The 26,921-nt window shown below is 50.0% G+C and overlaps 1 protein-coding gene across 5 annotated transcripts in view; it reads left to right on the top strand.

The window, feature by feature from the left end:
* TTC12 (tetratricopeptide repeat domain 12) overlaps positions 1-17,989 on the top strand; it is a 37,662-nt gene extending 19,673 nt beyond the window's left edge. For 2 of the 5 annotated variants that reach the window (XM_072953736.1, XM_072953737.1), the window contains exons 12-23: positions 1,254-1,342; positions 3,493-3,661; positions 9,163-9,255; positions 10,313-10,373; positions 10,974-11,075; positions 11,159-11,296; positions 11,780-11,878; positions 12,331-12,399; positions 13,656-13,757; positions 15,581-15,680; positions 16,566-16,791; positions 17,829-17,989. In XM_072953736.1, the coding sequence (XP_072809837.1) occupies positions 1,254-1,342; positions 3,493-3,661; positions 9,163-9,255; positions 10,313-10,373; positions 10,974-11,075; positions 11,159-11,296; positions 11,780-11,878; positions 12,331-12,399; positions 13,656-13,757; positions 15,581-15,680; positions 16,566-16,791; positions 17,829-17,904 (1,324 nt within the window). In that variant the 3' untranslated portion in view covers positions 17,905-17,989. Of the gene's footprint in view, positions 1-1,253; positions 1,343-3,492; positions 3,662-9,162; positions 9,256-10,312; positions 10,374-10,973; positions 11,076-11,158; positions 11,297-11,779; positions 11,879-12,330; positions 12,400-13,655; positions 13,758-15,580; positions 15,681-16,565; positions 16,792-17,144; positions 17,262-17,828 lie in introns of all 5 variants that reach the window. The other 3 variants (XR_012066500.1, XM_072953739.1, XM_072953738.1) reach the window with 3 other exon arrangements.
* Positions 17,990-26,921: the final 8,932 nt, after the last annotated feature.

Genomic DNA, 26,921 nt, shown 5'->3' with positions numbered 1-26,921 from the left:
ACACTGGCAGTGACCTCACTGGATGGTACCACCTTCAATCAATACCGGTGCTATGTGAGCACCCCTTGAGCTCTGAGTTTCCGGTGGTTTGACTTAAGCCACAGAAAACAATGAAAGAGAGAGGAAAGTGAGCAAAACTTCCCAGGGTTCCTCCAAGCACTTCAGAGTCAGAGAAATCACCATTCTTGCTGGTTTCCCACCAGTCTTTGCAAGATTGCTCTTTGCTCTTTTCCTCTTTGGGAATTGGTTGATAGTGTTGTTGCAGAAAAACATGTTACAGCTCAGTGTTACAGCTCAGTTGTGACTGCAACCTGGATCTGGGCGAGAGACCAAGCAGCACTTGGAGGGTTGGAGAACTCAGCTTTATTAAGCTGGCAGGCCCAGAGAAGTTAGCACTCCAAGCTCTGGACCCGGTCTGTGGGTTTACACAGGCCTTTATAGGCTGCCAGTTTACACTTTGCAACATCATATGCAAATAAGGTGTAACAAAAGTTGACTAATTAGGAACAGGCTTTGTAGAAATGGACCAATCAGGAGTGAGGGAAATAACCAATCAGGAGTGAGCTCCATGCAAATGAAGTACCACAAATGGACCAATCAGGAGTGAGGGAAATGGACCAATCAGGAGTGAGCTCTACTTTCCTAGAAGTTAGCCCTTTCAGAGGCAAAAGTGAGATAAAGCCACTGGGCCAGGGAACCAGATGGTGCTGGCAGGAGAGTAGTGGCCCTGCCTGGGGGTCCTGCCGGTCTTTTTTATGGGGCTTCCCACCTCAGTGTCAGGAAATGAGATCCTCTGGGTCCTGACTGATCCCATTTATAATTCCATCTGAAGAAAGACCCATGTAGCAGAAGGTAGTTTGCTAAATTTATTTTAATTTTATTTTGTATTTCAATTGTTCTGGTGCAATCCCTGAGGCTTAGGACACTGATGTGGGTTGGAGCCACCGGCACACATTTACACGCATGAGGAGGCCCGTGAACTCTAAGCTGTGTGCTGGCCTGCCAAGTTCATGGGTCCTGATGTGGCCATCGCCCTGCCCCTGGCTCACCACCCTCCCTCCGTGCCTGCATCCTCATCCTGGACCTCTCAGTCCAGTGCTTAGAGTCCCTTGGTCCTGTGGCCTGCAGCTCTGGGTGATGAAGTGACTTTCTTAAGCCCACGTTCGTGGGGTCTGCTGGTGAAATAAAAGCAACTGAAAAGAAGATCACGACTAATCTCCTGTTTTAACATGCCTCTCCCTTGCCCCTTGTAGGTGCTTTTCCACAGCTGGGAAAGATGCCGTGGAAGAGACAGTATGTGTGTCTGTTCTCAGGCTCTGGCAGGCCGTGTGCAGTGAGAACGGTAAGCCTGGGAACCACCACTGATCACCATGAATGCACTGTTCACCTGAGAGCTCCTGGGCGGGGTCGAGGGGAGAGGGGTGCCCAGCACGACTGTTCCCCGGAAGGCCAGCCCCTGGAGAGTGGATGTCTAGACCCTCCCCCGGAAACAATGGATCAGAAGCAAGGACGGCACTGCAGCCGTGTGTCCAGCATGCTTGCGGCTGCCTTCACTGGGGGCAAGGTCACTGCCAGCATAATGCGTGGTCTCGTCACCAGGGCACTTGCCTGGCTCTTTGCAGACTAATGACTTCAGTTTGTGCGTCGCCAGTGGAGCAGACAGAGTTCTTCCTTTTCTGTCTGCTGAAAAATAGTGTTCCTTTTTTCTGGCCACAGCACCCATTTCAGCAGCGTGAGGTTTACTATGGTCCCTGCCAGCCTCTTGTGACACTGGTTAGTGTGTCATATTGGGACAGTAAGAAGCTATGGGGATTTTATTTACCTGAACTCTTGCCTTTTTACATATTAGCATCTTCTGGGGCTCACTAAGATTTTGTACAGTCTTATTGCTTTTGTGACTTCAGTATAAATAAACATTTTAAGTATTTCCCACATTTAAAAAAAATGTGTTGGGGGAGGGTATAGCTCAGTGGTACAGCACATGCTTGCATACATAAGGTTCTGAGTTCAATTCCCAGTAGCTCTATTAAAAATATGTATATACTGAATGGCACAGAAACCACAAAAAAATGTGTTTTCATTAGGAGAATATCCATACTGGGACACAAAACTGAAAATGGGGATAGTGACAGCTGTCTCCAAGGCAGAGGTTCCCATGGGGAGCCAGCGAGAGCGCCTGTAAACTATTAAATGCGGAACATGAGATAATATCATTCTTTTTCTTGATTTAGCAGAGTGGAGGAATCATCTTAAATTCTAGAAATTTTAAACCTTCGGAGTCGCATCTTTCTGTAGTATCTGGAGAAATACTGTCGGACACGGCCTGTGATGTAAATGCTTTGCCTCAGATCAGGGAAATCTTGGTATATCCAACTCAATAAATATAAAACTGGTTTTAGGGAGGGCAGAGCGCATACTTAGAGTGCATGTGGTCCTGGGCTCAATCCCCAGTGCTTCCATTAAAAACAAAAACCAACAAACCTAATTATCTCTCCCCTCAAAAACCAAAAACAAACAAAAATTTTTTTAAAAGGACAAGGGGATGCTTAAAAGTAAAGACATGAAAATACGTCTGTGATATAGTACCAGCTAGAAGAGAAAAGCGCATTACAGGGTAGGGTGTGTCATGTTTTTAACATTATTTATAGGAAGGGTGAATACTAGCTCCCTTAGGAAATGGGCTTACCTGGAGTGGGTACCAGAGAAGGGGATTTTCATTTTCAGGTGTGTACACGTTTTGTGTTATTTGAATTGTTTGCAACGAGCTAATTTTCCTGTGTGTGTGTGTGTGTGTGTGTGTGTGTATAAATCCTGCTTTGTTTCATAGCTTATCCTCATCCCCCAGCCTCTACCTCTGCCTGCTGTCGAACAAATTCACAAATTCACATGCCTCGTTGGAAAATGAACCAGGCGAAAGGGGCTGAGGGTATATCCAATGCCAACACCCTGGAAACAGCTGATAGTTCAGGAAAGGGAAAGTGCTTTATTAATTAATGTTCTCATGGGATCATTCTAGTCTTCTGGAGAGAATTCAGATAGTTAGTTGCTCTGGCCATTGTGTGAAAATTGATGGTCTAAAGATCATCCACTATTAATCTTATTTATTCCCCTGTCCGCACATTTCTGGATACCGTACACCAAGGAGCCATGGACAGGAACCATGATGATGGCTGACGTATGTGTGCCACCCCCTGATCTCCCCACCATCACATAGTAACTCATTTAATCCACGTGACATCTCTGTTGTGTTGGCCCTCTTCCTCATTCCACTGATGAGAAAGCTGAGGAGCACAGGGGTAGATAAGTTGGCTTTTCCTGGTCGTTTCGCGGTCATGCAGACCCAGCAGTCTGGTTCTGGAGTCCGTGCGCTTACCCTTCATCATCCTGCCTCTCAAACAAGTGGAGAAGAGTCAGGTTTCCCGCTGAGATGGTGAGAGAGGGAACAGGTATATCTGCTGTCACAGTCTGCACAGTGTGCCCTGTGTTTTGCAGAGGAAAACCAGCGTCTGCTTGTGATGCACCCCAGCTCAGGCCAGCTGCTGCCCTCCCTCTTGGCCTCCAGGGTCCCGACCATCCGGCAGCAGAGCCTGGCCCTGCTGCTGCAGCTGGCCCAGACGGAGAACGGACGGAGCCTGATCATCGGCCACCTTGACCTGACCCGGTAAGGCTCTGCTGGCGGGAGCTTCCCTGCAGCATCTCCGATTTCACCTGCCCCATTAACACCTGCCCGTCTCCCTTCTCACATCTCTGACGTGAGAGGTGCCGTCCCACTGGATTCAGGATCAAAAACAGAGTCTTTGAGAGGAACACTCCCTCAGGAGGACCTCCAGGACAAAGTCCTGTCTGAACTTAGCACCATGGACAGTTTCACTGGTTTCCATCTCATCTCACAGCTCCCAGGGTTGCATCAGTAGCTGCTCTTCCAAAACCAGATTTGGAACCCAAACATAAAAAGGTCATTAGTTTCTGCCCTTTTAGCCTCAGTCCTGGCTCTACTCTTTTCCTGTCCTTACTTTTCTTCATTTGTTCTTGCTTCAGGTAATGCTATCTGATTTTGCAGAGCCTTAAACCCTGTCTGGAGCGAGGTAGGGTACAAATAAATACAACAGATCTCAAATAATGTTGCCTGTAAGTCTTTCCAAGTCTTAGGATGATAGGAATAGAATGTGCCTCTCCTAAGTAGACTTTTTTTTTTAAATTAATGACCCACAGTGATTCTTCCCTGTGCTTTTCCATCTAAAGATCATTATTTTGAATATGTGAAATTGCCACTTTTTAATATCAGGAAAGGTTGCATGTTGGCAATTTCTTGTGGTTCAACCTAAAAGAAATAATAGCAATGATTATAAACTTGCTTTATAATAAGTGCTTCGTCCATAATCTGAAAACAGAAGTTGTCTTCCGATTCTGTTCACTGTTTATCTCATTGTGAGGGAGGCAAGGTCGGTGTCATTACCCTATTTCACAGATGGGGCAGGAGAAACTGCAGCGAGTGACTCAGGGCGTCTCAGCCAGCTGACTCCGAGGCCTTAGGGCCCCGCTCCTACTCTGTTTCCCAAGAGAAAAACAGCCAAATCTGAAGCTGTGTCAGATCTCCTTGGACCGCGCCGAGACCTCTGGGGCAGCCCGTGTCAGTGAGCAGGTGCATTTGTGCTGAGGACGGTGGTGGGGCAGGGGTGGATAAACCTTGGCCGTGATTCTCCCCTTCTCGGCCCAGCGCAGCCCCATGGCTCAGAGAATGGCCTTGGCAGCCCCCGAAGCTCAGCCCACACACACAGGCAGATGGCTCGTTAGTGGAGTTAAACCCTCAAAAGCACATTTCACATTTCAAGTGACCCTGCCGTCATTTCCTCAGTACCTTCAGCATGTTTTTTCATTTGGTTTTGGTCTCTGAGTAACTGTAGCTCGAGTCCTCATAAGCTTTTTCTCCCAAGCTATCTCGGAATTGCTTGAGTTTCCATTTGAATGTTTCCCAGTGCCTTGGCATGTTTGATCATCTCCTGCGATCCTGCCTCCTCTCTTCAGACAAAGAAGCCTCTGCCTTTTACCCTGGTGCCCGTCTCCTTGTTAACGTCCATCTCCGGTTAAACTGGGAAGAGGTAGAACATGTTCTCTGAAACGAAATGAGATCATTTGAAACAGGGCAGGGCTGCACACAGGTCCCGTGACCTCACAGAGAGACACGGGTACCACAGTCCTCCCCAGATGCTTTCCCCCTGTGACAAGTTGAAGGGACAGATGTGCGTGGATAGGAGCTGAGCGAGGGCCAGTATCCCTCTGTGGAAAGTGCGGGGGTTTTAGATTCAAGCAGTCGGGAGCGCAAATCCTCTGCTTGTCTCTTTCCACCTCTGTGACCCAGGAAGGCCTTGGTGGGCCTGAAATCTCCTGGGCATCACAGATCTATGGTGAGGAGTCGGAGAGGGGATGCATGTAGCCGATTAAAAGTTTTTCTGCTGCATTTGACAGAATACTTGACCCAGAGAAGCTCGTCTTGTTTTCCTCACATAACAGAAAGACTAACGATGGAGGTAGCTGGTTCAGTGGCTCAGAGATGTCAAGATCAAAGTCTCTGTCCTTCTTCTGACCCTTCCCTCATGGTCACACAAGGCTGCTGCAACTCCAAACATCACATCCCTCTTTAAGACAGGTTAGCACGAGCCAGGTCTGTCCCTTTTATTAAGAGAAGCTACTGCTTTCGTTTCCCTCTGGTCAGAATTGTGAAACATGCCACCCTGGTAGGGAAGTTAGTTCCAACTTGTGTGGTAGAACAGGGCACTGCAGAAGGGGGCCAGCAGTATGTCTGTGGGTTCCCCAGCAGACAGCACCTGCCACAGCAAAGAAAGCAACTCGTGTCACGCCTGACGCATGGTGTGGACTCAGTAATGACTTTTAGAATCACTTTCTGTCTTCTGGGTCTATTGCTCAGGGTCCTAAATTGAGTTGAAAGTGCATTTATTAGTTACATGAGACGATTTTCTGACCTGTGATCCATCTACTCGGTCCATCAGCTACTTGTCAGCAGAGCAGGCCAGCTGCCTCCAAAAAGGGAGAGGCGAGGGAGTAGAAAGGGCTGCCCTGTCCTCCACGGTCCAGGTAGGGGGTGTGTTTTGTCACCTGGAGGAGAAGCCCAATTGTTTATGTCTCCGAGGACAAAACCCAGAGAATCTTAGGCCTCCTGCCCCTCTTCCGTGCTGTTCTGTGCTCATTAGCGTTCACCTCAGGACGGGAGAGAACAGATTTACACTGGGAGGAAGACTCTGAACTAACTGAAACAAATGGTTTCTGACGGTGGGGACACTGGAATGCTCTCTGGAGGAAGTTGGGGTTTTCCAGAAGTGTGGCGTTACCTGGGACCTTAGCAACAACACGGTCCAGCCCCACCCAGCACCGACGTCCCCTCGGGGGTAGCCCAGCAGGGCCCGTGCACGACGCCCTCCGGGGAAGATTCCAGCGTTCGCATTCTGTTTGTCTCCATTGGACTGGGACAGGCGCCGTAGCAGCTCATTGGCCGGGGTCTCCCCCAGCTGATGAGAGGAGTGTGTCCTGCCCTGGGACAGTTCTGACTGATGTACACTGATCTCCTTACACCGAGCACAAACTGCCTGCCCGCAGCACTCGGGACAGTTCTACCTCCCTCTGTGGGGGCCGTGGTTCATTCTGTCAAATGCCGACTGCTTGCATCAACTCTCCTGCTTTCCACGGCTTGATGCATCTGAAGACACCAATCTTTTCCATGTTAAGCATCCAGGTTTCCTCAACCATTCCTCGGGTGGTTTGACTTCCAGGTCCCTCCTGAATAAGGCTGCTGAATAAACCCAGTACCATGAATGTGGGTAACTGGAGGCCAGACTCCTAAATAGGTCTTTATCTCCCTTTACGGTCCGATGCGTCTGGTCCTAAAGATCTCATCTTCCTGGCCCTCCTCCCACCCCCTGCTCTTCCTGCTCTGTTTCCTTTGCGAGCCCCCTTGATGCCACCATCCTTCCAAGTCAGGGACCCCAGGATCCTACCCTTGGCCCTACTGATCACTTCTAAGTCTCTCTCTCAAGTGCTAGAAGGAAGTATCCTTCTGCCCTTGGGCACCTCCATCTCCAAGTCACAGGCATCATAAACTTCATAAATCAAAAGTGGTTCCTCAAACCAGACCGTCTGCCTGAATTTCCTGTCTTCATAGATGCATTTCCTACCCCGACATCCATAAGAAGATGGTCTTTGTCAGTCCTACCTCCTCAGTATCCCCTGGATTCCTTTCCCTCTGGCTCCAGCATCTCCCACCACCCTTTCTAGGTCATCGCGGGGCCTCTGTGTTCCCAGCTGTACATCTTACTCTGCCCCATCTCGGCTCAGTACCTTGACCTTTATTGTCTGGACAGCAGCAGTTCTCCGCCCACTGCGTTGGATTCCCTGCCTCCTGCACTTCCTGCTCTAATCCAGCCTCCTCTGTGCCACCAATGGGATTTGTCCAAAGTGCACATCTGTCCTGTTATTTTTCTACCTAAAATGCTGACCTGACTCTCTACTGCCTGTAAGTCTCCTTCTTGGACGACTGGGAAATACCGTCCCTAGGAATCACCTGGGGGCTTTATTAAAATGCAGAGACGGAGGGGCTCGAGAGTCTGCAGCCCCCCTAAAATCACCACCACCGAGCAAGTCATCCACCGTCCACACTGGGGACACAGGCCTGCCGGGGAAAGGGCAAGCCAGCCAGAAGGCTGCAGAAGGCCCACCACGACCCAGGCTGGCGCTGCTCAGCCCTCTAGCCTCACTGCATGCCCACACCCTAAGGACCAGCTGTGAGGGCCGCCGGCAGTCCCCAAGTGTGCCTCTGCGATTTTATGCCTCATTGTCCTTGTGACTGATGTGTGCTCTGCCTCAGATGCTCCGCCCCTGCACCCACGTGCCTGACACTGGCCCACAAGCTCCTTGGAGCTGGGACCTTGTCTCGTTTTCATCACTGTGGCCCCAGGACCCACCACATCGCCTGGCACACAGTGCTCAGTAGGTGTTGATTGGCCGGTGCTCCACATTCAGCTGATTTCAAGTTTCAAGTGATGTGGAAATGGCATTGCCACCTCCATCCTCCCACACCTCTGGCCAGGTGGCTCAATGGCCACTGGACCTGTGTCTGTTTCTAACATAGCACTGAACGCATGTCGCTGTAGGAGACCAGGAGCTCAGTACTGTGTCCCAGTACTGAGCACAGCACTCAGCAGGCCGGAGGTGCTTGGTCTGGGTTCGCTAGATGGACAGATGTCTTCTACTCCCGTTGTCCTGGTGCTGGTCAGTCTGTTAAGGCAGCCTCAGGTTACATTAGGTTTTTTTTTTATTGAAGTATAGTCAGTTTACAGTGTTGTGTCAGTTTCTGGTGTACAGCATAATGTTTCACTCACACAGATACATACATATATTCCTTTTTGTATTCCTTTTCATTATAGGTTACTACAAGATATTGAATATAGTTCCCTATGCTATACAGTAGAAACTTGTTGTTTATCCATTTTATATACAGTAGTATCTGCAAATCTCAAACTCTCAGTTAGCAAGGACCTTTTTGGCAGCTGCACCAGACTGTTTGCTCATAATGGGTTTGCAATTGGCTAAAAACCCCTAAGTCTTTTTCACATGAATCAGTTATTAACCAGGTCTCCCAGTTGTTACTCATACAGAATTTCCAGCGCTCTGAGTGAAGGGCTTTGAGTTTCACTCTCTTAAATTTCTTCTGCTATATTCAGCAGTCTGTCAAAATTGTGTTAAATCTTTATTCCATCCCCCACTTCATTAGGGGGCCCTCCCACTCAGTCATCAGCAGATTAGTAAGCATGCCATTTAGATGTCATTTATGTGATTCAACTTGGCCGAGCCAGAGTCTCGCGGCAGAGGCACCAGAGGTTCCTCCCACGTCAGCATCAATGAACTTTGGTTAAAACTGTTCACCCCCCGGGACCTCCCATTAAGTGGTAGAGCCGGTCCCAAGGGAGAGTGTCTGCCTCACTGGGGTGGACAGGGAGCTGGGCTTCCTGGGGGGTGGGTGTGGCAAGGCCACCCTCTCATCTTATTTCATCAAGGTGCCGACTCCTCCCCTGTCTCCATGCAAAGCCTCCGTGTTGGGGATGCTATCAGCTGGAGGTCAGCCCTCTCTGAGGGTGTTATGGATTTTTGCAGGTTGTTGGAAGCCCTGGTGTCATTTCTTGATTTCTCAGATAAGAAGGCCAGCTCAGCCATGGGACTGCTCACAGGCTTGGCTCAGGATGAGAGGTAATTTTTCTTTCCAGATATTGATGTATTTTCTTCGACCTTTGTCGAACCGTCTGATCTTCTATACCGTGCAGCACACGGGGGGCTTGGCCACCCGAGCATCACAAACTTCACTGAGTAGGAGAACGGATGTCTTCCGGGGCGGTGGTCAGCCGCTCCCATCCAGTCCCTCCGGGTGCAGGGGGACCAGCCCTCCACGAGATTGGAAGCAGTAATGTACCTTAGAACGGAACCTGTCCCAGTGGGCAAGCCCGCTGTGTGCTGGAGAAGCTCCTTCCCCTAATCAGTGTCTGACAGGAGCTGCCTGGCAGATGAACGTTGAATAAATGAGAGAGAGAGACGTGGGGAGAGGAGACAGTAAGGATGAACATCTTGTTAGGCTGCCAGTGGCATCATGGGGAACCATCCCCTCTGTTTTTTTGGGTTTTTTTTTCCTTTGCTAAGCTGCTGCTGGGAATGACGGTACAGGTCTTCGATTTTTATAACTCTCAAGTTTGTTTCTTTTTTTTAGTGCATCTTGTTTGTTTTTTTTTAATTTCTTCACCAGCTTTAGGGCATCTTACTTAGAAAGAGTCATACAATGAGAGAGAGCTGCTTGTGCCTGTAGACGGATCGTTGGCACGGGCTGGGAATGTGTACTGGCCCCTCTGGCAGGTGGAGTGTGTGTGCCTCAGGGCCCTCCTCACGGCTGTGACATGTAAACATGCTTCCACCATGTCTCCTGTTTGCACGGCGCACAGTGTGTAGACTCAGAGCAAGAGGAGGGCAGGGGTGGTGCTAAGTCAGATCGGCAGAGACCTGGAGATTCCAGCAGCTTCTGCCTAAGACAGCTGCCCTCTGAGACCCGATGTTTAACATCAAAGGCAAGTTTCCAGGCTTGGAAAAGTGAAAGTCACATTTCCTACCCAGTGACATTCTTTTTTGGTTCCAAATGAATCAGCCACGCGCGGGCAAACCACATGGGTCCAGGATATGTCTGCTCCATTACCTGAGACACTGTACTTATGTTATAGTTAGCACATGTAGAAATGAATCATGCCGGATGTTGTCTCGACAGATTCCAAGTCTGGTTCCAGGCCAGCCTCCCAGGAGCTCTCCCGGCACTGACGGGCGTTCTGGTGAGCAAACCCGCGTTTTATCACCGGTGACAGACCCTCTCGGGAGCCCGAGCGGGACTGTCTAAACAGTTTACTCTGCAGAATGCCTGTTGCCTCTCGGGTTTATTAATGATTTATTCACAGCTGGAATTTACACAAGTCTTGGGTATTAAAACAACTGCAGTCGGGACAGGTGGAGATGGCATATGGACAGAGCTGATCTCAGGGGAGAAACACCATATGTGGGCCGTTAGGTGAAAGCACAGTCGATCTGTCGCCATCAGTCCCCTTCTGACCCAGTCCCTGTCATTTGCACCACATGCAGCCTTGTCCCCTGCGTGGAAGCCTTCCCGGTCAGGAAGGCAAGTATGGTGATTTGAGCTGATGAGGGATAACATTGCAAGGGGTGATGACGGAGGAGATTCTCTAGAAGAGCAGGCTGTGACTATACCCTGTCCCCAGTGAGCCGCAGAAGTTTCAGGGGACCTTAGAGAGCATAGCCACACCCCAGTATTTCACAGATGCAGAAGGGGAGCTTCTGAGAAGGGACAGGACCTGCCCCGGTGCTCCCAGCTGGTTGGTGGCATGGCTGGGATTAAGCCCCAGGCCTCCCTATTCCAGGCCAGGGTGCTTTGGGGTCCTCCCCTCTGTGTGCCTCCCTCCTGTTGCCAGCGTGACCCCACTGATGCCCCGTGTGATGTGACCTGGTTCCTAGACATGAGGGTGAGGGTGGGATTCCCCTGGAGACCCCCTGCCATCATTTGCCCTGCTCTCTGCAGGCTCACTTTCTCTTCCTTTCCTTTCAGAAGCGAGATCCCAGGGTCACCGACACCTCCGCTCTCTGCCAGTGCATTGCCATCATGGGAAACCTCAGTGCTGAGGCTGCCACCCGAAGACAGATGTCTGCCTCTGAAGAATTTGGGGACGCCTGCTTGGACATCTTGGTATTTTAGCTTTTCCATTCAGGATTGGTCTTTTCCCTGCTTTGGGAGAATTGGCTTCTTAATTCTCTGGCTTTTCCAAAATTTCTGTTTGAGGGTGCTGGGGCCAATGGCTTATCCCTTTGGTTTGATGGGCACCTGGCCTTAAAGAGGCCTCCAGATCAAGTCTCCTCCACCTGGAGAGGTTTGAAGGGTTTCCGGAGGAGCTGGCTGGTCCGTTCATTTCAGCAGCTCACTCTGCGGCTTGAACACAGGACCCGCCAAGCCAGAGCCATGTGGCAAAGGCACCAGGGACTCCGTGCGGGTCTCCTGTACTGACGCCAACTCACAGAACCTGTGTCTGATCTTCCAGCATCACTTGGAAGGTTCATGACGCTGACAATTTAGGGAGTGTGGGTAATGCTGAGACCATCGCCAAGGGAAACAGGTGACCGTGAAAAGCTGCAAGGCAGGAAGAACATTGATCACCTTGTTTTGTTTCCAAAGGCCAAGTGTGAGGAGGATGTGGACCTGTTCAGAGAGGTCATATATACCCTTCTGGGGCTCCTGATGAACTTGTGTCTTCAGTCGCCCGTTGTCTCTGAGGTACCGCATCCTTTCCTTCCTACCTGAACGAATTCTATTGCCTAGACCTGTCCTCATCGCCATGAGACCAGAAGCACGTGGCCTCAGACCCTGGCAGTGGAGCGGGGAGAGCTGGGCGGACGCTCTGTCCCTCGGCTCCGCTGAGGCGTGGATGAGTCACTCCATCAGTTGTTCATTCCGAAAACCAGCTGAGTGTCCAGGGTGCTGAGCACAGTGCTAGTTTCTGCGTTTACAAAGTCAAACACGATGTAGTTCCCTCTCTTAAGGTGTCGCCCTGTTGTTAGGGGAGACGGACGTGGGAAAGAAATGAGAGCAATGGAAGAAGATGTTGTGAAGGAAATGTAGGCAGACGTGGGGTGACGAGAAGGAGGGAGGGGTGGGTGGTCAGGTCTACGTGGGCACCCAGACCCCCAGGGCCATCGGACGCCTTCTCCCTCTCCCTGTCACCGCAGGTTTGGGCCGTGCAGGTGAGCCGGAAGTGCCTGTCTCTACTGAACGGCCAGGATGGAGGCATCCTGACAGTAAGCTTCTCCCAGGGAAATCCAGAAACAGCTTCCTTTGTTGTTCTCGCTGTTTGGTTTGAATATCAGTGCACCTTACCCTTTTGAAGTTGCCACACCTTTGAGATTCTGCTGACTCTCCGACTCAGGAGGCAGACGCACTCCTCAGAATGATGTCCATAAGCGCATAAATACAGAATTTGCCTACAGTTTCAGGGGATTTGGTGATTCCCCCTCCCCCCCCCCCGTGCCCATCTGTGGACCCCCTAGAGTCCAGAAGTCCCATTAAGAACCCCTTTTCTGTAAGATGTGGAGCTTAACAATTTATGCAAGGTAATCTATCTGATTTGTCATCCCTGTGCAATTGGACAGGCCAGATGATTTGATGTAGAATGTCGTTTCCATAGTCAACAAAGCCAGGCCCCTATTTTGAAGCCAGTGGTGCTGGAAGCTGTTGCTGCATGATGGTGGTAGCCCCCTTGGAGATCCACGCTGCAATGGCTTTCTTACTTCTGTTCCTGACATTTGGATGAGCAAACTGAGAAATGCCGGTGGTTGGCATGATGTATGGGGGGAGAGTGCTGATCTGATTCAAGAGACTATTTGCCAGCCTCATGGGATGTGTCCTTCACTCACATTAGGAGTCACCCCAGCTCTTCTGCCTGTTAGATCAGGGCCCTAACCCTAAAGAAACAATTGGCGTCACACCCAGGGCCGATCTGGGAAACCAGCCCTTCAAGGATCGCAGACTAGGGACTGGTTCCAGGGGTGTAAAAAGGTGTTATGTTTGCGGCTAGCATGCCCACAACTTCCCTGAAGTCAGTTGAGACTTCTCAGGCAAAGGCACTTAACCTGGGCTCCGGGAAGGTATGATAGGTTTCAGGTTCCTGGGAACCTGAATGCTGGTGATTTTGTTTTTGCCTCACCAAATTGTCTGTTAACTTTATAGGTCAGCATTTTAAGGGAAACAAATTTTATTGAGGTATAGTTGATGTACGGTGTTATGTAAGTTTCAGGTGTACAATGTAGTGATTCATAATTTTTAAGGCTATGTATGCTCTGTTCATAGCTATTCTAAAACATTAGCTGTATTCTCTGTGGTGTACAGTATATCCTTGTAGCTTATTTATTTTACGCATAGTAGTTTGTACCCCTTAATCCCCTCCCCCATCTTGCCCCTCCCTCTTCTTGCCCCTCCCCCATCCTGCCCCTCCCCCTGTCTTGCCTCTCCCCTTCTTTAGAACCTTTACTCATCCCTTCCTTTCTGCTTCCCTCAGAGAGCTGCCGGTGTTCTCAGTCGTACCCTTTCTTTCTCCTTGAAAATCGTTGAGGAGGCTCTAAGGGCAGGAGTGGTGAAGAAGATGATTAAGTTCCTGAAGGTAAATTAATGTCACTGAATTTACAAGAGTGTCATTTTATTGGGGGAACAGAATTAAGGAGGGTTTCATTCAGTTAAAGTGCTGCCATTTCACCTCTACTAGATCCTAAACTTCTCGAACGGGGATTCCCTTCTGACTGTCCACCCAGACTGTTCTCTGAACAGCCACATAAGATCACTGAAGAAATCAGTAAATTGTTCATTAGATATAGTACATAAAGACCGCTGACCATTCAAGCCTAACTTAAAGATATATGGCCCCTGTCCTCAAAAAAGATGGCCTGGTGATTGGATAAAGAAGATGTGGTGTGTGTATACACACACACACACACACACACACACACACACACACACACACACACAATGGAATACTACTCAGCCATAAAAAAGAATAAAATAATGCCATTTGAGCAACATGGGTGGACCTGGAGATCGTCAACACTAAGTGAAGTAAACCAGAAAGAGAAAGAAAAATACCATATGTTATCACTTATATGTGTATCTAAAGAAAAGATGCAAATTAATTAATTTACAAAACAGAGACAGACTCACAGACATAGAAAACAAATTCACAGTTACTAGGGGGAGGGATAAATTGGAAGTTCAAGATTTGCAGATACCAACTACTATATATAAAATAGATAAACAACAAGGCCTTACTGTGTAGCACAGGGAACTGTATTCAATAGCTTGTAATGGCCTAGAATGAAAAAGAATATGAAAAGGAATATATATATGTCAAACTGAATCACTATCCTGTATACCAGAAACTAACACAACATTGTAAATCAACTATACTTCCACAAAAAAACAGATGGTCTGAGTGGTTTTCAGCAAGGTTTCTCAGGCCCTGGTTTTGCTCGTGTTTTCTTGCTCACGATGCTATATCCAGTTACTTGGAGAAGGTTGGATGTAGCTCCACTTACGAGATGTGCAGGTTTCAGAGTAACCACATGCCAGAAGTATGTTCAGATTTTCCAGTGTGATGAATCTATGTGAGTTAGTACAAGAGTTAACTAGATTCTCCTGAAGGGAGGGGTGAGTTATTAGATTTCATCTCTGGATCCCACCCGTGATGCACGTGCCCAGTGAGGTTCACTCACCCACGTGAGTGTGCTGACCCCCCTGGGAGACTTATTCATAAGACCCCAGTGGCTCCAGGAAGTGTGCTCTGTGAGGGGCTGCTGTGGGGACAGGTGCAGTCCTGAGGGGCTGGGATAGTGGGTGTGCGTTTAGGCTGCCCCATCCTTCACTCTGTGTAACTTGCACACCCACACACCCACCGGAGCCGATCACATGCACACACGTGAGCATCATGCATGCATTCACGCACACATGCATTTTTAAAGCCCCCGCATAGGGTGATTTTTAAGGGTTATGATTTGACAGTTGTCACCTCTTAAAACATCTAGATTCGTGATGTCCTCCATGCCGGCCTGTCAGCCTGACAGCCTTAGCAAGTCAGCCCTCATTCTCAAATAGTGAAATGACATGGGAGGGCCTTCTCCCTTCTCGCTAGATCTGCCAGTCGACAGCACAGTTCTCTTCTCAACCACTCACTCTGGAGCCTTCGGCAGGTGATTACTCAGGTGTACATGACAGACCTCCATTCATAGCGGGGGTGCCGGCCGTGTTAGGGAGGAGGTGAGTGACACTGCATCCCAGCAGGGCCCAGGCCGGCTCGCTGCGAGGCACACACCATTCTCAGTGGAGCAGCTCTTTGTTTGGGAAGACATGAGCACAATCACAGCTGCTCGCTGTGGTTTCCAGCCACGAACAGCCGTGGGATTGATTCTATTTTTCTAACTTCATTCTGAAATCTAGGCGGGAGGCCAGACTGCATCACGTTATGCTGTCAAGATACTCGCCATCTGCACCAATAGTTATCATGAAGCTCGAGAAGAAGTGATAAGATTGGATAAAAGTAAGTGATGGCTTCATGAAGTGGAGCCCACATTAACCCAGAGGTTAATCCATCCTTGAAGGGAACTGCGGGGGGAGGAGGGCGGAGAGACTGAGGATGACAGTTAACCCCTCCCAGACTCCGGCAGTGTGTACCAGCAAGATGTCATCTCACCTCCAGCTCTGGAAGCTTTTAATTAGCCTTCAGCCACACACGGGTAGCATGTCCACGCTGGGTGGAGACTCAGCTGTGAAACGGCTCAAAGATAACGGAGTTGAGGCTGGGAGCTACCTCCCCTCTTCTAACAGTAAGTTGAGACTGTAAAGCCTTCTGCTGAGACTGACCCAGCACGGGTCCTCTTCCTTCCCAGGGGAAGCACCTTTAACCTTTGTGACTGAGGAGAATATCAAAGTCCTTGGACTAATAGCTTTAGTCCAATCACTGAAGCTGGCTGCTGTCATCTGGGTCCTGCTAACTAATGTTCTAGTTCACATCTCTTCTGGGCCACACAGGACTGCACTGAGTCAGGCCCCACTGAGTGGGGAGCAGGAACCCTTCCTGTGGGGCCTGTTCCTGGCCCTGCAGGTACAGGGTGCAGGCCTGTGGCCCTCCACTCAGGGGCTGTTGAGTGGCCCGCAGAGGTTATGAACGGGGACTTCAGAGGGACCTATCTGATCCATAGCCTGCATTCCCCCCAAGATCTGAGTCATACTGGGCACCGCTCCGGGCTCCTGAGGTCCATCAGAGACACGGCCAGGAGCCACAGAGCTTCTCAGATCTCAATAGGGATTTGCCAAATGGGTGACACATCCGTCCCCTGCCACCCCTCTGTGTCCTCCACATTCCAGTCCCAGCCTCCTGCTTGGGATCTGGGGGCACTGATGTTTGTTCTCCTTCTCCCTGCAGAGCTCAGCATTCTGATGAAGCTGCTCGACTCAGAGGATGAGATTGTGGTGGGCAACGCTGCCCTCTGCCTGGGGAACTGCATGGAGGTGCCACTGGCAGCCTCCTCCCTGCTGAATACGGACATTGTGCAGGTCTTGCTGAAGCTGGCGGGCAGCGATGCGCAAAAGACGGATGTCCAGCTCAACGCGGGCATCGCCCTGGGGAAGCTGTGCACGGCCGAGCCCAGGTGCGCGGGGCTGGACTCTGTGCCTCTCGGAACCCGCGGGGAACCCAGCTACTTCTCTGGAGGAAGTCCCCCGGGGGCACTAGGGAGCTATTAGGCTGCAGCTGGACTGGGGACGCTTTTATGAGACAGGGATCTTTCAAGACACCAATAGCCATCATCTTCTCTCCAGTCCACTCCCACCATCTCCTCCATTTCTCTCCTCTTTCTCTCCTTCCTCCTCCTCCTTCCTCTCCCTCTCACACCATCTCCACTTCTCTCTCCCTCCTTTCTCTCACTGTTTTCCCAGAAACAGTTAGACACCCCCACCCCTGCTTCTTCTTTTTTTTTTTTTTTCTTATTGCCTGGGGCCTAAGCATATGGGAGAATGTCCTGTGAGGATAAGTTCTCGTGCTGGAGGAAACAGGAGAGACGGGGAGTGGCACGATTAAGACCACCCGTCCAGCCCCAGCAGAAGGCTTCACTCTGACTGGGTATGTCGCCCCTCCGTCAGCTCAGACTTCTGCTCCGCTGTGGCCCCATCTGATGTGTTGGAACACCTGGTCCTCATGCTCCTGGAAGGTGCCCACCTGTGGCTGAGCGTGGAGCCCCGGCACAGGATGGGGTGCCTTCCGTGGACGGGGAGGGGCTCTGGCCTGCCTGCTTCCTTCTCTTACAGGCTCACCCTCTGGTCCCTCCTCTGTAGAATCAGAGGGTTGGCCTGGATGACATCTTAGGTCCTTTCAAGTTCTGTCTGATTGTTCAAACAGAAGGAATGGACAAAACCTTTCTCATACAGACAGCAAAGCACGCTAGCTGGGATGGGCTGCCGGTGGCAGCCTACCGGGGGTTTCGGGTTCCTGAGAGCAAGGCCCCTCAGATCACTGCCGCTCACACAGAGTGCTGCTGTGTTCTGTGGGCCTCCCCGCTTTGACCTTTGGGCCTCCCCAGGGCTGTAGCTGCTGCCCAAGGGGGCTTCTCCCTGAGACGGGGATGCCTCTGGGCCCAGATGTCTGCACCCTGGCACTTATGTCCTGGAGTCTGTGTTCTGCTTGTGACAGGTTTACCACTCTCCTGAGAGAGCTTCACGGGATGGAAATTCTCAGCTCCACCATGAAGTATATGAATGATTCCTGAGAGACGTGGTGGCTGTGAGTGTTTGGCAGACACACAGCTGTACGCTCTGGGTTGTTCCTGTGCTGATAAAGACTTCTGGAATATCCACGCCAGTCATGAGTATTGATTTTTCAGCGTGCTTGCCTGTGGGTTTCCGTTGGTAATAAGAGAGTGGCCATCAGGCCAGCTACCATGTGGGGACTGCCCCGGCTTGCTCAGCGACCCTCGTGGCCTCCTTCTGTTGCAGAAAAGATGTGTTACAGCTCAGTGTTACAGCTCAGTTGTGACAGCAACCTGGATCCGGGCGAGAGACCAAGCAGCACTCGGAGAGTTGGAGAACTCAGGTTTGTTATGCCAGTGGGCCCAGAGGAGTTAACACTCCAAGTTCTGGACCCCAGCTGTAGGTTTACACAGGCTTTTATAGGCTGTCAGTTTACACTTTGCAACATCATATATAAATAAGGTGTAACAAAAGTTGACTGATTAGGAACAAGCTTTGTAGAAATGGACCAATCAGGAGGGAGAGAAATAACCAATCAGGAGTGAGCTCCGTGCAAATGAAGTACTACAAATGGACCAATCAGAAGTGAGCTCAGGGAACCAACAGAATTTTAGGGGTAAGTTCCACTTTCCTAGAAGTAAGGCGTTTCAGAGGCAGAAAGTGAGATAGAGCCTCCAGGCCAGGGAACCGGATGGTGCTGGCCGGAGAGTAGTGGCCCTGCCTGGGGGTCCTGCCGGTCTTTTTTTTTATAGGGCTTCCCACCTCACTTCCAGCATCCCTTCCTGCTCTGCAGTGGCTGGACACCAGCAAACAAAAAGCCACATTCCCCAGACTCTCTTGTAAGCCACGGTTCTCGACGGGAACTAGATTCTGCCTACTTAACACCCTGCCTGACCCTCTGCTGTTTCCTGCCGGCAACATGCCAGAAGCATCAGGGTTCTCAACAGTGGCATTTCAGCCTCCGCTTTCCAGCTCTTACGTGCCAAGGGACAGCTGCAGTGGCGTCGGCGGTGGTGGCAGCCTCCCCAGGCCTGGCCCACCTCTGTGGCATGTGGTCTGGAACTCAGTGGGTGGAGCGGGGGGGGGGGGTGGCTTCCCTGGCAGGGGGTTCTGTCGGATCCAGGGGAATCATTCCGGGAAGTGCCTCCTGGTACCTTCCTCCCCACCATGTAAGGATGTGGTGACACCCTATCCCTTAGATTGTTTTCTGCTTAATGTGCCAAAGCGGGAAGGGGGAATCTGTTTCTGCGCTGCACTCTTACAAACACAGAAATATTTATTTCCCTAGCCCACCTTTGTCTCCCACCCCCATCCCCAAAAGGCACTGCTCCCTTACAGTTGCCCCAAGTCCACTCTGAAACTGACAGGGTCACCACTGGACTCCAAGTCCCTAAGGAAAAAAGTCCAGGAAGTGCCCCTGCTGTTCCAATTTTCAGAACAATCACGTGGCTGTTTCGGGGTGAGGCAGGACCTGCACGGTGTAGTGAATGCCAAGAATCTCAGACCAAAGTTCTAAAGACTTAGGGTCCTACCCTGCTAGCTGGCAGCTGTGTGACTTTGGCTAAATCTCTTAACCTCTCTGAGCTTTTGGCTGCTGCTTTTGGAAAAGCTAGACAAATACCTGTCCAACCTAGCTCCAATATTGCTGTGAAGATTAAATGAAGTTCTGGAAGGAAAGGCACTAGGAATTGCAAAGTGCTGCACAGATGTAAGAGATTTCCAGGCTCCATCCTGAGACTGAGGGCGCTGACTCTGACGTCAGTTGAGTTACATTTGGGGGGCCTGGGAAAGGGTAAGCATGTGACCTTTAAGCAATCAGAGCTTGGACGTTTTCTGGGCCACGTAGGAAAGACAGGAAATCGTCCTCCTCCTGAGAGAGTTTGTTCAACACACCCAAACAAATGGTTCTTCACAAAGAGAGAGAGCCCTTGGCTGGCATTAAGAATCCTGCTCCTGGAACCAAGACAGATACTTGGTTCTTCGAGGGGCCGGAGGGAAGTCAGTAACCCTGAGAGTCTCACTCTGGGACCAGCGCACCGCATGGGGCTGGAGAAAGCTCACTGGAGTACGTGGTGACGGTGCCTTGGCACTGTCCCCGGGTGGCAGGCAAGTGACAGGCCACATTACAGAGGCTGGGACCTGCCCACTCAGTGCCATCCTGCAAACAAACACACTTCAAGAGGTGACTGAACGGCACAGGGATCTCTTAGGCTTGATGCTAAACACAACACAGAGAAGAAAATTAGAGGCTGCAAAATTTGCTGTTTTCGGAGAGAATTCAGTGGAGCTTTCAAAACGGGAAAGGCTGCCTATGTACATAACCAGCAGACTTGTCTCCTCTGATGTGAAGTTCGGGTGCCTCCTCCTTCCAGGTTCTTGAAAATGGCTATTATATGTGTAATCTCTTCCCTGAAGGGTGGGGAGAGTCAAATTATATTATTATCTTTGCCTCAGAGAGCCTGCCAAGAGCAATCGTCTCTCTGCTTTGAAGGAGGGGCTGGCTGCACCCGAGAAGTGCGCTCCTCTGGCAGGTGGAGAGAGATGTTTTACACCCCAGTGTCTCCATCTCTAGTGTGGAGCCCACCCTCCCTAGTCTGATCGCCTCCAACACACACTACCACACAGGGCTCCCAGGCAGCCTGGGGAAGACTGTCTACATGCTGAGGAAGGGGCTCATCTCCCTGTGCCAAGAGCCGCTAGCGCCGTCCTAACCACCCTCAGGATCACGGCTTCTTCCAGAAAGGTGGTCTGCTGGGCCCACCGGCAGTGGGATTGTCCATCCTAAAGAGACATGACCGAGATGGAACTTAATAACCACCTCGAAGCCACAGCAGAGGTGCCAGGTCATGGGTGGTAAACAGCTGTCCTAGACTAGGAGGTGCCGGTGGTTCTAGTGGGAAGCCAGGCAGGATGGAGGTTAGATGCTGGGAGGAGGAAATGACGAGAAGAGGCAGGACATGTGGCAACCAGGCAGGATGTGCTATTGTAGGCACTTCCCTGAAGATTTGTTAGAACAAGAGCTTCCCAGTTTGGAGAACCGAGGAAGACATTACCACCTGAAGTGTGCTAAGACCAGATGGCGTTTAATCCTCCATGATTTTGTCAGCAAAAAGTCTCCTTTTCTAAATGCCTTGAAAATACGGGCACTTCAGAAATCCCCATAAGAGGAGAGAGTAATTGGAGGTGAAGAAAACATTTACAAGTCATTCCTTTTCCCAAGGCGACTGCCCAGCCTGTAGAGAGAGAATAAATAAGTCACCCGTAGAGCATTCATTCTGCGCCGGGCATTGTAACAAGTGTCTAAAGATTCGACCCATTTAAGCCTCACAAAGGCCCTGTGAGGTGGGTGTTATCTCCACTTTATGGGGAAGGAAACTAAGATGTAAAGGCAATAAGTACTTCTTACCTGGGATCACATAGCAGGTAGGTTGAAGAGTCGGAATTTGCCCCCAGCCTGGATTTTAAATCCTTCTGTGTGTAAAATAACGCCTTCACTTGCTAAACGTGGCTTGAGGGAAAGTTACCTAGCTTCCCGGAGCCTCAGTTTCCTCTCTGTAAAATGGGAGCAACCATCCCTACCTCCAGAGTTCTTGGGTTTGGATAGAACATGTATGCAGTGCCTGGAACAGATGACTGGAAAATAGAAGGCATTTATTTAAGAGTGTCTGTTATTTTGAAGCCAAAAATGACCATGATCTCATCCTCTGCCCCCTCCCGCACTCACCAATCGCCCACCCCACTAGGTTAGCCATCTCAGCTGAGGCAAAAAGTTACGTGGCCCTTATGTTTGCCTTTCCCTCCCTCCTCTGCCTGAGGGCAAATAGGATCCCCTGAGACCCAGCTGCCGCCAGCCTCCCATGCTACCTCTGAGGCTGTGAGGTCTGCAGGCCCCACGCCTGGGTGTGGTGGGGTTCAGAGCAGGGCTCACCCCAGCGTGACGGGGCCTCCTTGCCTTCCAAGGCCTGAGACCAGGCTGCATTTACATCCGCAGGACCCAGTGTGCAGTTGGCTGGGAGCCCTGGCCATGGGTGCTGGGATCAAGTCCCCAAAGCCCCCTCCCCAAACAGATGCTCCCTGTCACTTGCTATTTGACCTCAGTTTACAATCAAGAGAATCTGTTGATTCCAAGGACTGTCCCTCCAGTACCCAGTCATCAGGGTAGGGGTAATTCTTTTCTCCTTAAGCCCCAGTGTTGCAGAAAAGTGTGTTACAACTCAGTGGTGACACCAACCTGGATCCGGGCACTCAGAGAGTTGGTGAACTCAGGTTTATTACCCAGCGGGCCCAGAGGAGTTAACACTCCAAGCTCTGGACCCCGTCTGTAGGTTTACACAGGCTTTTATAGGCTGCCAGTTTACACTTTGCAACATCATATATAAATAAGGTGTAACAAAAGTTGACTGATTAGGAACAAGATTTGTAGAAGTGGACCAATCAGGAGTGAGGGAAATGGACCAATCAGGTGTGAGAAAAATAACCTATCAGGACTGAGCTCCATGCAAATAAAGCACTACAAATGGACCAATCAGGAGTTAGCTCAGGAACCAATAGAATTTTAGGGAGAAGTTCCACTTTCCTAGAAGTAAGGCATTTCAGAGGCAAAGAGTGAGATAAAGCCGGTGGCCCAGGGGACCGGTTGGTGCTGGCAGGGAAGTAGTGGCCCTGCCTGGGGCTCCTGCCAGTCTTTTTTATGGGGCTTCCCACCTCACCAGGGCTGCGGGCCGCACCCTCCCTGAGTGCCCTGGAAAGGAGGCGTGGGTCAGAGCAGAACACAGGCGACAGCTCCCAGTCCTGCTGCTGTGTGCCCGTGAAGCACTGGGCTTCTGTGATCTGAAGCCTGCTGGACCTCTAATTTGATCTCAATTTCAAAAAGACAAAATGAAGAATGGGTTCTCCCTGGAGGCAGTCTGCCCCTTGGTCTGATTTTGCCCTGAGGCCAGGATCCGATTTCTCTGGTCTGGCTCAGGAAGGGGGTTGGGGGAGGGCCCTCGGGTGCCAGCAGAGCGTGGGAGTAGGGACTGCAAGTGTGCACCGCCAGCCACCCCAGCCTCGGGTCGGCTCAGGTCCGAAGCTGGGCTCCCCTCCCCGCAGTAGTGTGGCTGTCTGCCAGATGCGCTGATTCTGCTCAGCCTGAGCATCGTGCCCCCTGTCACTTGTCTGTCTTCAACTTCACATTTGTGCTTTTAATCTTCAACAGCTCCATCTGCTCATTCAGATCCCTCATGTCCCCTGGAGCCACTGTCCACCCATACACATGCAGACACACACAGACTTCATCTCTCAGCAGCCGAGAGATGAATTTCCACTTAAAAACGGATGAGTTCACATGCAACAGGGATTTAGCCTAGATCAAAGGCACGGCAAGAGAGAGAGAAATATTGGAATGGGTGATGAGGACAAAAGTTCCTAGAATGTCCAAGCTGAAAATAATTCAGGGACCATCGAATCTAATATCTGCTATTGGAATCCATCTGATTTCATTTGCTAAATATAATTCACTGCTCAAAACTGTGTTGCCCAAGCCACCCTCCCCCATTTTACAAAGAAGAAAATCAAGACTCCAAAAGACCAGGTGAGCTACCCTCGATGTACGAGAACCCTCTGAACCAAGGTGCAGAGAAAGGCAGGGACCCAAGGGAGCCTCTGGGATGCAGCAAATGCAGTGGTTGGAGGGCAGGCATCGTGTGCATCCTGACACCCGGGTTCGAAGCCCAGCTTCACCTCTTATAATTACATACCTTCAGTTCCCTCATCTGTGAAGAGTCAGGGTCCGGGAGCTATGATGCTGACTGCAAAGGTTTGTGGTAAGGATTAAATGAGATGGTTTCTGAAAAGTTCTCAGCATCATGCTGGGCACACAGCAAGCCCCCAGGAAATGGTAGTCACCACCGCTGTCATTATATCAGAGTCAGCTGCTTCTGTAGATGTCCCCTGCCTGGCCAGCCACGTGTGCTCTTTTCCTGAGTTCTTAAATGTGAGGATTTGTATCAGGATTGGAAGGGTCTGGCTCTGCCAGAATGTGGGGGAGGGAGAAGGGCGCTTCCAAGTCCAGTGTTACCCGGGATGGAGACTGGCCTGCAGAAGTGGAGCACTGGGCTGGTGGGAATCAAGGTGGGGTCAGGGATGTGCACAGGAGAGCATCTAGGGTTGAGATGTACGTCCAATAGGATTAGACTTCTCTGAACTCTGCACTACGTTCTCAAGACTGGGGCAGGGGAGTGGGGAATAAGGAAAAGACAGGCAAGGGATTTGGTTAACTTGAATGACTGTAATAGCCTCCTTGCTGCTCTCCCTGTCTCAATCCGTCTTCTAAACCAGCCTGCACACTGCAGCCAGGATAATCCTCTTAAACATCGCTTTCATTATGTGGTGTGCCTCTCAGGCATCTTCTCACAGCTGCCTATGGGATAAAGGGCAAACTCTTTCCCTGGTGTGTGTGCATGTGGGCGTCTGTCTGTGGGTGTGTGCTGGGCGGAGTGTGTGCCCTGCGTGTGTGTGTGGCGGGGGGTGGAGTGGGTGGGTAAAGACGGAGGAAGGGCACAGAGCTTTTTCAGTTTTCTGAAATTTTGCTGATACATCACTCACATTATTTTGCTTGAACCATGACAACATTTATACACATTCCTTATACTGGACATGAGTAAGAACCATGATTCATATGTTTTAGGTACAATTTTAAATCAGTGTATCTATTATTGTCCTTTACATATTACCAAAATTTCGCATGGCCTTTGCACATTACTCATCCAGTGTGATCTCCCTGAGCCTTAGAGTTGGCTTGATTTTAGGGCCTTCTTATGGGTCTGCTCACCTGCACTCAGCAAAGTCAATCTACTGCCCCTGGGTTGTGGTGACAAAGTGCAGTGTTTACTGTGGGGCACCAGGGCACCAAGCAAGGAGCTAGTGCTCGAAAGACCCTACCTCCCTGATGACTTTCAGGGAAAGGTTTTTAAAGACAGGGTGAGGGACGGTGGGTATTGGGTGCATGATCAGCTTGTGGACATTCTTCTGATTAGTTGGTGGTGAGGTAATCGGAGTCAACACCATCAACCCTCTGATTCCAACTGGCCTGGGGTCTGCGTGCCTGTGGGCAGCATGCAGTTAACTTCTTCCATCTGGTGGGGATGTCAGTATCTGCCAAACAGCTCAAAGGATATGGCTCAGAATATTATCTATTATCTGTCAATTATCTATATTATCAATATATTCTCTATCTATTACCCCCTTGAGGAAGAACTAAAGGTGCTCCACTTTGTTTAATGGCTGAACTATCATCATTTTGTCTTGCTTTACTTTTTTTAAAATAAGAATTGATTTTCTTTTGCTAATTTTTTTAATCGAAGTGTAGTCAGCTACAATGTGTCAATTTCTAGTGTACAGAATAATGTTTCAGTCATACAGATACATATGTATATTTGTTTTCAAGTTCTTTTTCATTATCGATTATTACAAGATATTGAATAGTTCTCTGTGCTATACAGCAGAATTTTTAAAAATCTATTTTATATATAGTAGCTAATATTTGCAAATCTTGAATTCCCAATTTATCCCTTCCCACCCCCTTTCCCCACCAGTAACCATAAGTTTGCTTACTATGTCTGTGAGTCTGTTTCTATTTTGTAGATAAGTTCATTAGTGTCTTCTTTTTTTTTCTTTTTTTTTCCTGTCTTTTCTGATTGCTTTCCTTTCTGCATTTTCTCACTTCTCTGATTAAATTTATTCTTTGGAACTCAAGGAAGGTCTGGGAAGCTAAAGTTTTTCTATAGACAAGAGGCAGGTGAAGGACATGGCAGAGGGGTGGGGAGGTCTGTCCCGGGAAGGCCCCATAGGGTCCTGCTCGGTTACGGCACTGACCCCGGGTTTCACATCTTTGGGGTTCACCATGGTGTTCCAGCACCTCACAGAAGCCTGAGGAAGATTTGCTGGGTGGCCTGGTGCCCCATCACACACTTTTTTCTCTTAGGCCAGCCCCCCAGTGTGTCTTGTCTGCATCCTTCTGTTCATTCTCATCCTCTTGCTTCTCCTCCCACTTAAAAGATCTCCTCCCCCTTTTTTAAACCCTCCACATCCTCAAAGCCCTGACATAATAAAAATGGCAGGTACCCTTTATTACATACCAGGTGTCCGATCCTGCCTAATGAGGTGGGTACTGTAATTATTTTCCCTTTACAGAAGAGGAAACTGAGGCACGGAGGGGTCAAGCAAGTGGTGGAAGGTCTGCACCGGGTCCATCCAGGCACACATGCATGTGCTCAAAGCCCTTTCCAGCCCACACTATCAGTCCTTCCTCTGAATTCCTGCCGTGGTGCGCTGCTCTTTTAAATATTTTATTGTCATGTAATTCTTTTATGTGTCTTTATTATTTTTTTTTCTCTACAACTAGAATTTAAGTTTCAGTTGAAGGACCTGGAAGATGTATTCTGTGAGAAATCCTATGAATGAGAAAATGAATTAGGCATAAACAGAAGATGTTAATAACCATACTCCAAGGCTATGTCATCTGCAGGGCACGTCCTTGAGTGTGTGCTTGGCTCTGACCTCAAGAGCATGTGGGCGAGTCACCAGCAGAGACAGTGGCTTCCCTCTCAGTCGCAACGTTATCTGGTCTGGATCCCAAGCCACTGGCTCCTTAGGAGTATGAGGCAGCTGCCATGCTGCTCTCTCTCCTAATATCCACAGGATATGGAACAGGATGGTCCCCCGCTTGTTTCCTCCGAGCAAATGTAGGCCAAAGAGCCTCATTCAAAGTCCCGCCCGACATCCTCGTGTCTCAAGCAGAGCCCTCAGCCCTCAGCCTGTTTCCTGTGACAGGGAAATAAAAGCCTCCCACAGGGAAGCACTTTTAACTTCTTTAAAGGGTTTTCATGTCCCTGTTCTCATTTCATGGGCACAATACCCCTGTCAGGTAGGCATTATGATTATTTCCCATCCAAGGCTCAGGAAAGAGGAGCCTAGAGAGTCAATATCTTGTCCAGAATTCCCCGAGGAAACCGTAGCTGGGCCAGGACCAGAAGCCAGCCTTCCCCTTGACCCTCGC

Source organism: Vicugna pacos, chromosome 33, assembly GCF_048564905.1.
Source record: "Vicugna pacos chromosome 33, VicPac4, whole genome shotgun sequence".
Lineage (NCBI taxonomy): Eukaryota > Metazoa > Chordata > Mammalia > Artiodactyla > Camelidae > Vicugna > Vicugna pacos.
This window is presented reverse-complemented; position numbering and strand designations above follow the sequence as displayed.